General features: G+C 56.4%; 1 protein-coding gene across 1 annotated transcript; it reads left to right on the top strand.

Annotated features, from left to right (window-relative positions):
• Window positions 1-7,649: 7,649 nt before the first annotated feature.
• FADS6 (fatty acid desaturase 6) lies at window positions 7,650-13,192 on the top strand. Its single transcript, XM_021554669.4, has 6 exons — window positions 7,650-8,654; window positions 9,383-9,549; window positions 9,795-9,975; window positions 10,812-10,999; window positions 11,528-11,707; window positions 12,576-13,192. Exons 1-6 carry the CDS (start codon window positions 8,306-8,308, stop codon window positions 12,723-12,725), a joined length of 1,215 nt encoding a protein of 404 aa, XP_021410344.3. The 5' UTR covers window positions 7,650-8,305; the 3' UTR covers window positions 12,726-13,192.
• The last annotated feature ends 851 nt before the right edge of the window (window positions 13,193-14,043 follow it).

Genomic DNA, 14,043 nt, shown 5'->3' with positions numbered 1-14,043 from the left:
TATGGGATTGGGAAAAGCCATCAGTCCGTGTTCAGGCTGAACCTGAGATTTCCCATGAGCTTCAAGGATGCTGGTTCCACCTCTTTTTCCAATAAAACATGAGTCTTAGTCACCTTTCTTTCAGCGAATTTCCCAGTTTTCTGAGGATATCACCTTTGCCACGTGCTAGAAAGAAACATCCTTCTGGGAAGCTGACTCAGGCTGGGCAGCAGGGCTATTCCCAGAACTGCCTCTGGCCTCTCTTGGCAAATTCTGCTATCACTCCCTGCCTGGCTCCAGCTGGCCATGGCCCATCCAGGGATGTGGCTACAAGATGCCTTCTGTGTTTTCCAGTGGATCCAGCTGCCCGTGGGCCTCCTGGGCTGGCAGGTGCCAGAGTGGTGCTGGTGGCCCCTTGTGAGCCCTGTGTGTGTTTTGGAGGACCCCTCTGGGCTGTGCCAAGGGCCCCATGACACTCATGGTGCCACTGCAGGCGCTGCAGGAGGCCAATCTTATCTTGCCTTGTGTCAAGCTCGGCTCATTGTTGATCGTTCTCTTCCTAATAGGGAAGAAAGGTAAAAACAAACCCTATTTTTTCTGCAGAACTGCTCTCTGAGTCTCCAGTCCTGAGGTGTCACTGTCCAGGTCTGACACTTCTGGGGCAGCAAGGACCCTCTGGAGGCACATGGCCATCTGATGGACCACAAGAGCCCTTGCAGGATGAAACAATGGCTTTAGGACTGAGCTCTCGTTCATTTTGCACTCAGCCTCATCCCTGTAGTCCTGCTCTCCCTGAATCCTCCAGCACATCAACTCCCAGAGCCAGAAGATGGAAAACCCTGGAAATCTGGTGAGGATGCTGAGGATATCTCAGAGGCCCTCTGGTCCCCTAGGCTGGCAGGGCAGCCAGCTCTACCTGCCACAACAGCCTCTACACCCACAGTTTAGCCCTAACCTGGTTTCTATTCCCTACTTTTTTTTGTGGGCCTCCTCCCTCTTTTGCTGTGCCCCACTTTGCCCTCCCGCCAGCGAGCTCTGGCTGCTGCTGACCCTGATCCCAGCAGGACCTGGCTGAAGTCAGTAATAAAATGCACCAGTGAGGTGAGGCTGCTTGGGTCAGGGTGGCTCCTGCTTCCCCAGGCTGGGATTAAAGAGCAACACATTGGATTTACCTGCAATGGCTTACGGTGGGAGGGGAAAAGCAGGAGGAATGGGGCCATGGAGACTTTTCTTTCATGGAAAAAACAGTTGGAAGATTAACAGCTTTCCCGGCGCTTGTGTTTTCATAGTGGGCTGAAAAATGCCATTTTTAAGGCACAGGGGATGGAAGGCAGCTTCTTCATCCAGTGCTGCTGGCAGGGCTGGGTTTGAAGCCATGTGCCAGCCTGAGCTGACCCACAACCTCCTCAGGGCTCCTCCAGATATTCCCTTGGTCGACTGGGATCCAGAGCACCACTTCTCTAAAAGGTATCATTAGAAAAATCGTGTTTTACCGAGCTAACTGGTTGTATGGGTCTGGCTGTGCTGATGAAATAGCTGCCAAGCAGCATGTGAGTTATCCCTCTGGATGGCAGGGAGAACTGGGCTCTCACTTGGAAGAAGAAACAAAAACTGCCCTTGGTGAGTGCCTAGTTCAGCAGGGCTCTGGTGGGCTGCCTGTGCCAACTGGGAAGGAGGTGATGGACAAAGTGACACCCAGGCTGGATGTGTCCCTAGCCTGGCAGGAAGATGGAGCTGAGACAGACCCTCTCCTCATCCCCTCACCTCAACTATAATCTCTCCAAAAGAGCAGCAACCAAAAGTGGGAAAATAGGTGACAACCACACGAGACCAGCGAGGTGGGGACGCATTCTTGGAGTCCAGCTGGATTTGGGCAGCCTTTGGCTCCCACCCAACTTTCCAGGCCGCAGGAGTGACGCAGCACGCTGGATTCCCAGCCTGGGCGGGCGGCTCGCTCCCTTGCAGCACTGCCTCCCGGGCACGGCGCTTACATCATGGCCCTGGCTGCCCTCGTGGGATCGGGCACCTGCCCGGGGACCTGGCACTAATTGCTGTTTGCACCCAGGGTGGCACCAACCCGCCATGCCAGGGAAAAGCACGGACACATGCCCAGAGGAGGGCAGTGCCCATCTCAGGTGCAGGGGCTGCATCTCTCCTCTTGCCAGTTAAAGTTGTACTCAGGCTTCTTAATGAGCAGGGAGATTTCTGTCTTGCAGGAATTCCTGGTTTCCATGAATTCAAGGTGTCCTGATACCACAAGGAACAGAGTAAAGACACAGATACTGGTCAGTGCCCACCTTGGGTCTGGTTTCTTAAACTGGGCAAACGCAACAGCCCCAGCAGAGCCTGTTCAAAATCTCCTGGGGGAGAAAGGAAGAGGCACTTGGCCTTGAGCTCTGCACTCCCTCCACGGTCCTTTTCCTTCTGGCATGTGAAGCCAGCAGCGGAAGCTGGCAGGGAGAACTCCAAAAGCAGCTGCAGGTAGTAACACTCAGCCACCCTGGCAAACCATCCTTGCTCGGTCACACATCAGCCCAAGGTGGCAAGTGCTGGCTAACACCATCCTGGGGTCCACATCCTCCTTGTGCACACTGAGGAGGCTGGAAACATCCCTCTTTCCTCGAGAGGGCAGAGGATGGAGCCTGCAGTTACACTGCCTGCGCCGAGAGGTAAAAATGTTGTGTGGGTGTCTGACAGGGAGCTGCCGGCCCGGGTGCCTGCCTGCGGGGACACGTGTGTGGCTGTGGTCCCATGGAGGGACTTGGGACAGGGTCAGTTCCCACAGCACCATTCCCCATGCCCAGGATGCTGCCACACAGCGATGGTGAGCAGGACAGATGGGCAGGGGCTGCTCCTCTCTGTCCCCTGATGGGGGGGATGCCCCAGTGGCTCTGCTTGGGGACCAGAAGGGCACCTGGGAGCTGGGAAGGCTGGGGTTGGGTAGTGCCATGTTTACAAGGAGAAAGGTATTTAATTTGTGAGGACTGGAAGTGTAGAGTTATGTCCAGGAGCATCACTCCAACCGCTGGCTGCTGACTGGAACTGGAGCTATGGCTGGTCCTTCCTCAGGGCTGATCCTTGCCAGGACAGGACCCCAGAGAACTTCAGCATTACAGAAGACCTGTCAGGCTGGCAGGAGAGAAGACCTGACCCTCCCTTGGTGACACTGTGAGTGGCAGGCTCAGCATTAGGGCAGTGGAGAAGGACAAAGCCCCGGCACCTCCACTGCACACCTGCGTTGGGTAACACCTGGCCAGGCGGTGACGCCAGGGACACAGGGGTGGGGGCAAGAAGTTTCGGTCGGGGCAAGAGCAGAGGCATACAAACCAGTGATTACCGTGGCCCTGAGCTGCTAAGTGGAGGAAGTCTGTGATTAGTTGACACCTCCAGCCAGGCTTTGGATTTTAAGCTGGTCTGGAGCAGGGGTGGATGACAACTGCTTTATTCACTGCTGATACAGTGAATAAAGCAGTTGTGAATAAAATTACGGTGAATAAAGCAGTGAATAAACTGAAAACACAGCCTAGGTGCAGTATCAGGATATGCCAGTGGTGGATATGCAGTGAGTCCCCAGGGGCTTTGGGGGTGCTCATGGGGAAAGGTGGGTTTTGGTGCTGTGGCTTTGAGCCCTGGGCTGAGATGTCCAAGGGCTTGGGGCAGGACTTTGTGTTGGGTTTAGTTTCCATGTACTTTGAATAAACTTCCCTTCACCAGCCACTGCTGTGAGTCTCATGCAGCCGTGAGAAGTAAAAAAACCTGCACCTTATCTCAGAGTCCTTATCTCTGAGCTTTGGGATTCTTGTGTTTGCAGGTGGATACTAGAAGGGGAAGAGAGGACCCACGTATCAGCTGTGCCATTGGACCCATGGCACAGCTGATACCAGGCCTGTGTTTAACTCCATGCAGGGAATAACCTCTCACTATGTCAGGCTGTCCCAAGGGTCTGTCCCCACCCTGCAAGTGTAGGGTTGTTCATGGTCTATCCCTGCAGCACAGCAGCACTCTGGCCTAGCCAGGACCTGGAGAACCATTGTCCCAACCCTGGAGCCAGGAGGGTTCAGGCTCTACAGTGCCATGTAGCCCCTAAAGCTTGCCAGAGTGAGGAGTTAGGTTGATGTCTCCATACCTGACTGCTGCTGGCAGGTAAATCCCAGCTGTTCTCACCCTGGGGTGAACATCACTGAGGTTTGACAGAGCAATTGCCCACCTAAAACCCCTCCAGCACCCATCTTAGGGTCAAATGGATGAGAAAAATATAGCAGCAATGAAAAAGATGGTGAGAATGACACTGAGGGTGTGGAGCTTCCAACCCTTTTCTGTTTGGATAATTTGTTGGGTTTTGCCATTCAGCCACTTCCATGCGGAGGTGCCAGGGCAGTGCAGGGCAGCACTGCACCAACAGAGAGCCTGGATCAGACCAGGCATTGTCCAAAATGCCTCCCCCACAGCCAGTGCATGCCCCAGGGCTCTGCCCGCCCCGTCTGGCCTGTGCCATGCAAACAGATCAGCCAGATTAGCCAGCACCGGGATCCAGCCTCTTCCCGGAGCTGCTGGGCACGAGCAGGAAGTTTTCTGTGGCCTTTTGGGCCATGCAAACAGTGAGATATCCCGGGAAGGGTATTTATTTAAGGTTAAAAGCATGACCTTGCCAAGTCTCATAGGGCTGGATGTGGACTGAAAAGCAGTCCTTGATAGAGGTGGCATCTCACCCCTCCTCCAGCTCTGGCCCAGCCTGGCGCCAATGGAGCCTCTCCAAGATGTTGATCCCTAGGAGAGGACTTAGCAACCCACAGGATGGGGTCAGTGTCTTTGTCCCCCCCAGCACCCAAGGTTTTGGTCCCTGGAAGGAGAATTTGCATCCCATGGGTGAGGGCTTGGTGGCTATGCCAGCTCTGGCATCCACAAAGAGCTTGGCACACCCTGACACACAAGTCAGGCTGGCTCTCACATTTTGGAAGCCCACAGGCTCATGGCTAAGCATCCCCTGGGAGCCCATCAGCTCAATTTCCTGCACTTTGACCAAAGGACAATCCGGGCAGACGCTGCACAGAGCTGTGACTCCCTCTGGTGCCTGCCCCGTGGTCCCGAGCTCGTTCTTCTCTCTTTCCTCATTCCACAGGAGGAAGGTTTGGGGTGCCCCAGCTGGCCTTGGGGCAGCCCCGGGGTGGTGGGTGAGCGGGGACCGGAGCTCAACTCGTACGTGGGCAGCAGCTGTGGGAGCTGCTCGGCTGTGGAACTCGGGATGTGCCGAGCACCCCTGTGCCAGGCCCCGAATTTGGGGGGAGGGAGCTGCTTTTGGGGTGCTGGAGGCAGAGATCTGCCTGCAGATGGAGCTCCTTGCTCGGCCGCTGGGCTCAGGGAAAGGGCTGGAGCGAGCTGGTGGATCTGAATTTCTCCTTCGTGAGGACCCCACAGTTCTTTTGGGGTTCACAGACCGCAAAAGGTAAAGAGAGGCGGTGCTGAAGGTCTCCCTGCTGGGCAGGGGCTGGTGGTGATTAATCCCTGATTAAGTTAATTACCCAACAGCGTTTGGTCTGAAAGAGGTGGGAAGAAGTGCCCCCAAAACCGGGCATTATAAAAGTGAATCTCTGCAGATTCAGCAATTGATATCAGGGAAAGGGGAGGTGGTTTTGGGAATGTCTGGCAAGCAGGGGATCTGGTGGTGTCCCAGCACTTGCAGCCTGAGCCTTCCTCCCCCAGGGAGGAGGAGGAGGGTGTGCAAGGTGGGCTGTGGGGAGGGAAGGGCTGCTGAGGGAGCTCTGCATCTCACCACAACCCTGGGGTGCAGATGCTGCAGCTATTCCATGCTCCAGGATTTGGGCTGGAAACTCCTTGGACTGCAGCAGGTGCTGTCCCACGGGCTGGGGGGACCCTGGGAGGGCTCAGCAAGGCAGCACCTGCACCTGCTGGGTCCTGATGGCCTGACATGTGTGTGTCCGGGCTAAAATGGCCTGTTTTCTCCTCTTTGGGGAGCAGGGACATGGGAGGAGCTTGCTGAGAGCCAAATTTGGCCTTTCTAGGGGCTGAGCTCAGTTCTAGGGGCAGAGTGGGTCAGATGGGGACAGAGGCAGGGTCAGATTCCTGTGGCTCCCTCAGGATGGCAGATGCCTGGGGAGGCAGGGGGGGCTGCCTGTGGGACCCTCGTGGTGCCCAGGGCAAGGGATGGCCACAGGGTCAGCAGCTGCTGGGGCTGCTTCAGGGATTACGCTGATCCGCTCCAGCTGCCCTGCTGTGTGCCGAAGGATTTCTGAGTCTTACACGTGTTTTCCCTGCTAAATTGGAGGTGTTTATGTCCACAGTGCAAGGGCCAGCTCAGTGTTTGCTTTGATCCCTAAGATCTCAGCTGGGTCAGGGGAATTGTGTGACTTGGCCTGTGTGTGTGGTGGGAAATTGGATGTTTGAAAGTTTCTTTTGGAAATGGAGCTCTGTATGGTGGCAGATTTAGGGCCAACATCCTGAGCCTGCTGACTGTCCTTATGGCTCTGCAAACTCTTACAGTTTCTGCTCTGTTGTCAGCATTGTGACTCCTGTCTTGGCTGTACCTCTTTTGGGCTCAGCACTTTTCCTCAGAAATCAAATTTCAGCCTCTCCCATGTAGTTTTCAACACACTATTTGTTCTCATCACCCAGGTGGTCTCTGGTCCCAGTGGCAGCAAGAAACTGAATGAAGCCATGCCCCTGTGCCAGCTGCAGTGGGATCCTCATGGATCTTGTTGGTCTTGGAGGTGCGGCTGATCCCCATCCCCTCCTCCTCCTCAGCTGCCCCCACAGAACCGGTTCTGCCCCACTGTGCAATGGCAGTTCCAGCACAGCTCACCCTTGCCCCTGCCAAACCTTGGAGCAGGGCTGTCCCCCTCCTGCCCCTGTCCCTTGTGATGACATTGAAGGTGTGTATATCTCAGGAGATACCTCACCCGATGTGCCTTTGGGCCTGACACCCACCTCCCCTGGCCTGGCAGCACCCATGGGTGTTCTCCCAGGTGGCAAAAGCCATTCTGCTCATCAGAATGAATTGCTGGCTGGGCTTCACACACCACTGTGACCCCTCAGTGCCTGTGGCTCTAGAAATGGTCTTTTTTAATGCACACTCTTACAGTGGAAATGAAACCTCAGCAGGTCTCTGATGCACTCTCAGCTCTGCCCTTTTTGTAGCAGCTCGGGTTTTTAAAAATTGTTATTGATTTTTCTCCAGAGGATGATGACAGTTCCCCGGGGCTTGGTGTAACTTGGATTTGCTTCCCTGCAAATCCCTGTGATGTTACTGGAGGTGCTGAGCCCATCCTACTTCGGGGCTAGTGATGGGTGTAGCAAACCAGCCTTATTGCAAATCCGTGTGGATTTGATGGATGTCAATGTTCATTAAGGTTTTGGTGGATCAGTTGAGCTGATTTGAGGTTTGGTAAGGAAAGATGACAAAGCAAGAAGAAACGCAGTGCTACAGCGAGGAACAATGTATTTTTAGCCTTCCTTCATAAAGAAATAAAGCTTTGGAGGCCCTGTTCTGTGCAGGGACATCCCCAAAACCTTTGGATGCCAGTGTCTGGGCGATGAGTCAGGAGGCAGTGATGGAAAATGGGGGAAATTCATACAGAATCGGTTCAGAAGAGAGACCCGGCGGGGGTCAGAGCTGCGAGGGACAGGTTTGGGGTGAGCTGGTCCCTGCCCCCGGCAGAGCGGGGATGTGGGAGGCTCCGCGGCAGCAGCAGTTTGGGCACACTCCTTCCTGCAGCCTGCTCCCGCCTCTGGAAAAGGGCGATTTTCTCCCCAAAACAGCTCCCACGTGGGACAGGCAAGGTTTGCTCCCTCTCCCTGGCAAAAGTGAAACCCTATCCCCGTCCTCAGCGCTCCGCTTGGGTTTCTCAGCGCTGTTCCTGGCACTTGGCTCCTTCGCCTCCAACATTTCCATCGCCTCTCTCCGTCTTTTTTTCCGCTCCTTCCGTCCTCCGCTGCCGTCCCTTCTCCCCTCCGGCCCCGCCGAGCATCCTCCCCACGGCTGCTGCCCTAACCGGGCCACGGGAGCGGATTTTTGCCACGGTTCATCTGCATTCGCCTCCTCCCAGCGCTCCTCCGCTCCTCCTCCGAGCCGCGGCTGCAGCGCGGCGCGCCCCGAGCCGCGGCCGCCGGGACCGGGGCTGCGCCGCATCCCCGCGCTGGAGGCTGGGCGGCTCTCCGGCCCTCTCCGCCCGCTGCGTCCTCCTTGGATTGTTTGTTTTTTTCCATCCCTGCCCTTCCCGTGTCCTTCGGCGGCGGCGGGAGGCGGCGAGCCCGTCCGCGGCGGCTCGGGGCGCTGGGGTGATGCTCTGGGGGTGACACCCTCAGCGGGGAGATGCCGCTGGAGGATGGGGACCCGCTGAGGCCGAGGGGACGGCAGCTCAACGCTGAGGTCAGCGCTATCCCCCGGCTCAGGGGGATGCGGGACCCCTCGCTCCGGAGCACCACAGCACCTGGTGGCAGCGGGACAGACGTGATGGCAGAGCGCTGGGAGCCGGGGCCAGCACTGGGTGACGGGTCCGTGACCCCCGGGGGAGCCTCACAGCGAGCATGGCAGCCCGAGGAAGCCCTGATGACCGAGCTTTCGGAGCTGGTGCAGAAGGTGGTGAAGAGCAGCAGCTGGTGGGAGCGGCACGGCGTGGACATCAGCATCCTTGCCTGCAGCTTCCTGCTGCTCCCAGCAGGTAACCTGGCTCAGCCCCTCAAACCACGGCCGGGGGGTCCCCAGGGGTCCCACTGCCTCCTGCTTTGTGCTGGGAGCCTGTTGGCACCTGCTGAGGTTGTAATAAAGCCACAGTTAACACCTTCACCCCGTGACTTGGTGCGCCCTGACCCCACAGCAGGTGACAGTGACACCTGGGGTACAGCCTGGGCTGAGGGGACAGTGGTATCTGGGGTACCTGAGGGGATGGTGCCCAGGCAGATGTACACAGGGCAGGGCAGTGGGTGACGTGTCCCACCATGGGACATGGTGGTTTTGGTGGCAATGGCCCTGGCTGTGGTGGGTGCAAGGGAAAACAGTTGAGCATGGGTCTCTGGTGGCATGGCTGGAGAGCTGGGAACTTCTCTTGCTGTTGAATTCCTGGAGATGCTGAAATCCTGGCAGAGTTATGACACCAGTGGAATCCCACATCCCAGAACTGTGGGGTGGGATCAGGCACCTGCAGCACTTGTTGCCATCGAGGCTGGAAGTGGCCAGATCTTCAGCACAAGGGTGAGTGTGGCTGGTCCAGTCACGAGGATGACGAGGAGGCAAACTCTGACTTGCACGGTTTAAATACCTGTAATATGGCTGAAGAACAGGTTTAGGGCAGTGGCTGGCGTGTTTGGGTGTAGCAACACCTCCAGCCTGGCTCAGAGGGCTGCAGGACATGTGCATGGCCCAGCTCCAGCCTGGCTGGTTTCTCCACAGGGTTCCTGTGCCTGCGGTCGGCCCAGGCCATCCCTTTCCTGGCGGGTGTCCTCACCCTTGGCGTGGTGCATCACACCCTGACTGTCAAGGGCAGCCACCTGGCCAGCCACAATGCCTTGACTGAGTCCAAGTCCTGGGGCAAAGTGTGGGCTGTCTTCTTCATTGAGGTGAGTGGGGCAGCCCCCAACAACACCCCATCAGCCCCTTGTGGTGGTGGGGAATGTTTGGAATGGTGGGAAAGGTTTCTAGTGATTAACTCCTAAAAGTCCATTTCCAGACTGGTTTGGGGCTGTGGGGTGCTTCATTATGGTTTCAGAGCATAAAATGCAGGTTTCCCCAGGTTCTTCCCACACAAGCCCAAGCCAGACAGTGCCCAACCCTGGCACCACAATTTCTCTCTTTTCCCTCCCAGCTCTGCTCAGCTTTCACAGTCGAGCAGGCCACCTACAACCATGTGAAGATCCACCACGGCTACACCAATGTCATTGGCCTGGGGGACTCCAGCACCTGGAAACTTCCTTTCCTGAACCGCTACGTGTACATGTTCATCGCTCCTCTCGCAGTGCCCATCCTAACCCCTCTGGTTGCACTTGGTAGGTGTCCCAGGTGCCTTGGGACAGGGTGCTGGGTGCAGGGAGCTTGTGACTGCCCAGTCTCACCCCACCCACGGGTCCTGCTTTGTTTGGAGGCATCACATTAACTACATCAGTCTCTGGTGGGACACTGCAGGAAGCGCAGGAGATGCTGCACTTGCCCTGGGGACCACATCTTCTCCACCTACTTTCTGCTGATGCTGAGAAAACACTTCACCTTTTCCTGTGCTGGGTGTTGAAATCTCTGGCAAAAGCCATCATGATCCTGCAGCACCCCAAATCCATTCTCCTTTAACTCAGATCTGTGGCCATAAAGGGGTCAGTCTCACACGTGGGTCTCAGGTTGATCAGAGCACCACACAAGGCATTTGGTGGTCGTGTACGGGGTGGTTTGGGGGCAGAGGGGGCCAGACACAAAGAGCTTGGGTAGGAAAGGTGGTGCTCCAGGGAAATAATGGTGCAGAAAACAATCAGGGAGAAGAGCCCAGAAAGCAGTAAGAGGCTGGGGAAGCAAAGCTCTCCAGGCTGCATGACCCAGCTCTGGGCAATGCCAAATGCACGAACAATGGCTTGGTCAATTGTAAGAAACGAAGGTGCATCCAAATCTCCTGAGTGATGCTGCACAGCTGGATCAGCTGCTCTGAGGAGTCTCTCAGACCCACACCCCAGCAGTTTTATAGGGTTTGGGCCAACCTGGAGGATGGGGAAAGTGAGTTCATGGGCTGGGCTGGGCTGTGGGGCTATTGGCACGCTGGGCAGCCTGACTGCTGGAGCAGCAGTGGTGGGAGGGAAACATCAACACCTCTGCCATGTGCTGCCTCCTCTTCCTTGTGCAGATTTATTGAGGAACGTGGAGTGGAAGGCAGCTCTGCGGACCCTCTGCTGTATGTTTCTGGGGTTTTACTGCCATTACTGGCTCCTGCTCCACGTCTCGGGCTTCCAGTCGCTGTGGTCCGCCCTGCTCTGCATGCTGGTCACCCGCTCCCTCCTGGCCCATCCCTACATCCACGTCAACATATTCCAGGTAAAGACCTGAAGCTTCAAGTTATCCCAAAAGTGCTGAAGACAGGCAAGCCACCACCCAGTGCCCTGATGCTGCTAGCTGGAGCTTGTGTCACCTTAAGGCACGTGGGTTCAGTTGTCACCTCCCTTGTGCTGATGTTGTCACCAGGAGGATCAGGCTGGTAGTGGTGGCCCTTGGGAAATGTCAGGGCAGACGAGTGCAAAGGGTGTGAGGATGATGTCCTCTGCAGTGGCTGGCAGGATTGGGGGCTGATGTGTTTCAGGTGGTGTTACAGGCCCTGGGGTGGGGAGAGGCTGCTGGCTCTAAGCGTGGATGTGCTGGGGGAACACAGCCTGGGAGTTCCTTGGTGGCTCCGTGGACAAACACAGAATGGGGTGACTTGAGGGACAAACCCAGCTCTTGGGCTGACAGAGAGACCCCAAAATATGCTCTTTGTGCCCATACACAGGCAGAGCTGCCATGGGCTCTGCTGGGAAGAGACTGGGGGGTGACAAATGCCCCAGGGTGCCCACCCTGCCTCTCCTGCAGCACATTGGCCTCCCCATGTTCGCGGCCGACCGCAAACCCAAGCGGATCCACCTCATGAGCCTGGGTGTCCTCAACCTGCCCCGCAACCCCCTCCTGGACTGGTCCTTTGGCCACTCACTCATCAGCTGCCACGTGGAGCACCACCTCTTCCCCAGCCTCTCTGACAACATGTGCCTGAAGGTGAGGTGACTCCACAGGGTGACTGGGAGGTGACATGGGGATGAGAAATCCACCTTCCCCCTGCCAGACCCATCTGTGCTGCTCCTCCTCATGTTGGAAACCTCTCACTGCTTTGCAACAGTACCTAACCCATCTCCTGCCATCCCATTCCAGTTTCTCCTGGGTTTCTTCTCCCTGCTCTTTCTCCCGGTCCCAATTCCAGCCTGCAGCAGCCTTCCAAGTCCAGGATCCTCCCAGTTTTTCCATTGGGATATATCCCCAGCATTGCACAGTCCAGTTTTGGGTTCAGACAGCGTCCAGGCAAGCCTATTGCTCTGGTCATGCCCTCACTTGCTGCTCTGCGGTGCAGGCTGTGCTCAAGACGTGGGCTCTGAGCACTGCCCAGCTGGAGGGGATCCCAAGGCAGGTCTGTACTCCACCCTTCAGCACAGGATCGCCACTCAGTGCTGTGCCCTCCTTTTCAGTGTCCTTTGCTTGAGCTCAGGGGCTGCCAGGACCTACCTCCCTCAAAGAGGTGTTGCAGGGAAGGAGATAATTCAGCCTGTGGCAACCTCCCAGTCCCATCACCCAGCTGGCTGTGTGAGCACGATGGGTGTGAGCGATGAGCATTCGTGACTGGCTCTCATTAGAAGCCTCATTAGGGCATCTCTCCTAATTTGGAGCCCTCCAAAGGCGTTTTGCCAGGGTGAACTCCCTGTGATGCTGCAATTGGAAACCACCTTCCTCTTAATATTCACAGCAAAGACACCACCTGCCTGCTCCAGCCCAGCTTTGGGCATGTGGGGTGGGTTTTCTGGGCATGTTTCAGGCATCTTGTACAAGCACCAGGGCATTCTGCACTGCAGTGACATTACCTTTACCTTTGCAGATCAAACCTGTCGTCTCCCAGTACCTGAAGCAGAAGAAGCTGCCCTACAATGAGGACACCTACAGCTCCAGGCTCTGGCTCTTCCTCCAGAGATACGAGGAGCTGATGGTCCATGCTCCCCCCATAACAGAGCTGGTGGGCATCCAGTGAGGACCACGGGGCTGCTTCCCACAGGGACAGTCAGAGGGATGGTTTTAGCAGGACCAGCACCTCCATGAAGTCATGGTGTGGGAAACATCCCTCCCTGAACTCTTGCTTTTGGCTAGAAAACGGTGCACAGAGCCATTGCAGGGGGAGAGCCGGGTGGTGCAACACCAGGGACAGAAAAATCGGCGTTCCCCCACTGTTATTCCCAGCCAGGGCTTAGTTTTATCCACTCTGCTTCCACACCTAGGGACAGGAAACCACCCCACCCGTGAGGGATATGACACTGCATCCAGGACATCCAGAATGAGAAGCACCAGGATCTGCAGGATGGAGCTGCAGCTCTTGGGTCGGGGTCTCAGGGAGGGGTGGGTGTGGGGAGGGGGCGGTGTCACTGCTGCTTGTGCTTTGCCTGACTTTGGGCTAAACCAGTCCCTTCTAGGAACAAAGATTTGGCAAGCTCAGCCTTAACACTTTGGGGTGGATTTCCTTTATAATTGTTGTTGTTGTTGTTGTTTTTTCTGGAGGAATTCTTACTGGTATCCTCTGTGCCCAGGGTAGGAGTGGGGGAAAGACCCTCACCCCATGGGGAGTGTCTGTGCTGGGGTGCCAGAGGTGGCTGCAGACCTGGGCATTGCTATGGCAGGAATTTCTCTAGGGAATCATCTGCCAGAGACAGGCGGTGTCCAGGGCCTGGGAGGCTTTCCCTGTTTAAGGAGGGTGAGCTCTGCCCCCTGTGCTGCTGCCAGGGGCTGGGATGCTCACGTGGCTGGTTCAAGCCACCCGTGGGAAGCTGTGTGTGTCTTTACCAGGCTGCTCTGCTGTCCCACACCTGCAAGACCAACAACAAAGCCCACCCCAGTGTCACGGTGGGGAGCTGGCAGCAGAAAAGGCCAAACGGGGAGCAGTGTGGCTTTGCTTTCAGCCTCAGGTTTTGCTCTTTGATTTGAGCTGTCCCCCCATCCAGGCTGGACCCCTGCAGAGCCACAGTGTGGATTTATAAGGTTTCACAGGCAAATGTGTCCCAGGGATGCTCTGCCCTGGTCCTGGCCCATGGCAGGATGATTGTCACAGCAGGCAATCCGTGCTGTTTTACTCTTCTTTTCCTCCACCAAGCCCAGGAGCATCCTCAGATGCACTGGAGAAGTGTCCCTGTGGTGTGAGGCTGGAGCTGGGATGCCTGTGGTATCCCTGTGTAGATGATCCACACTCAGGACAAGGAAGAGTGGCCCTGGATGCATCCAGTGTGACCCCTTTGGCATCAGAAATGTTGAATTATTGATTTATCCCGGGCTGGGGCCCAGGGGCTGCTGATACACTGATC

The sequence above is a fragment of the Lonchura striata genome, chromosome 18 (genome assembly GCF_050655825.1).
Source record: "Lonchura striata isolate lonStrDom1 chromosome 18, ASM5065582v1, whole genome shotgun sequence".
In the NCBI taxonomy this organism is placed as follows: domain Eukaryota; kingdom Metazoa; phylum Chordata; class Aves; order Passeriformes; family Estrildidae; genus Lonchura; species Lonchura striata.
The sequence above is the reverse complement of the archived record's forward strand: the minus strand, read 5'-3'. Positions and strand labels throughout refer to the sequence as shown.

What these genes read in the sequence shown, in the direction of transcription:
- FADS6 (XM_021554669.4), top strand. Translation starts at nt 8,306, where the DNA reads ATGCCGCTGGAGGATGGGGACCCGCTGAGGCCGAGGGGACGGCAGCTC. An exon ending in CTTCCTGCTGCTCCCAGCAG is followed by an intron (nt 8,655 to 9,382) that starts GTAACCTGGCTC and finishes GTTTCTCCACAG; the next exon opens with GGTTCCTGTGCCTGCGGTCG. An exon ending in TCCACGTCAACATATTCCAG is followed by an intron (nt 11,000 to 11,527) that starts GTAAAGACCTGA and finishes CCTCTCCTGCAG; the next exon opens with CACATTGGCCTCCCCATGTT.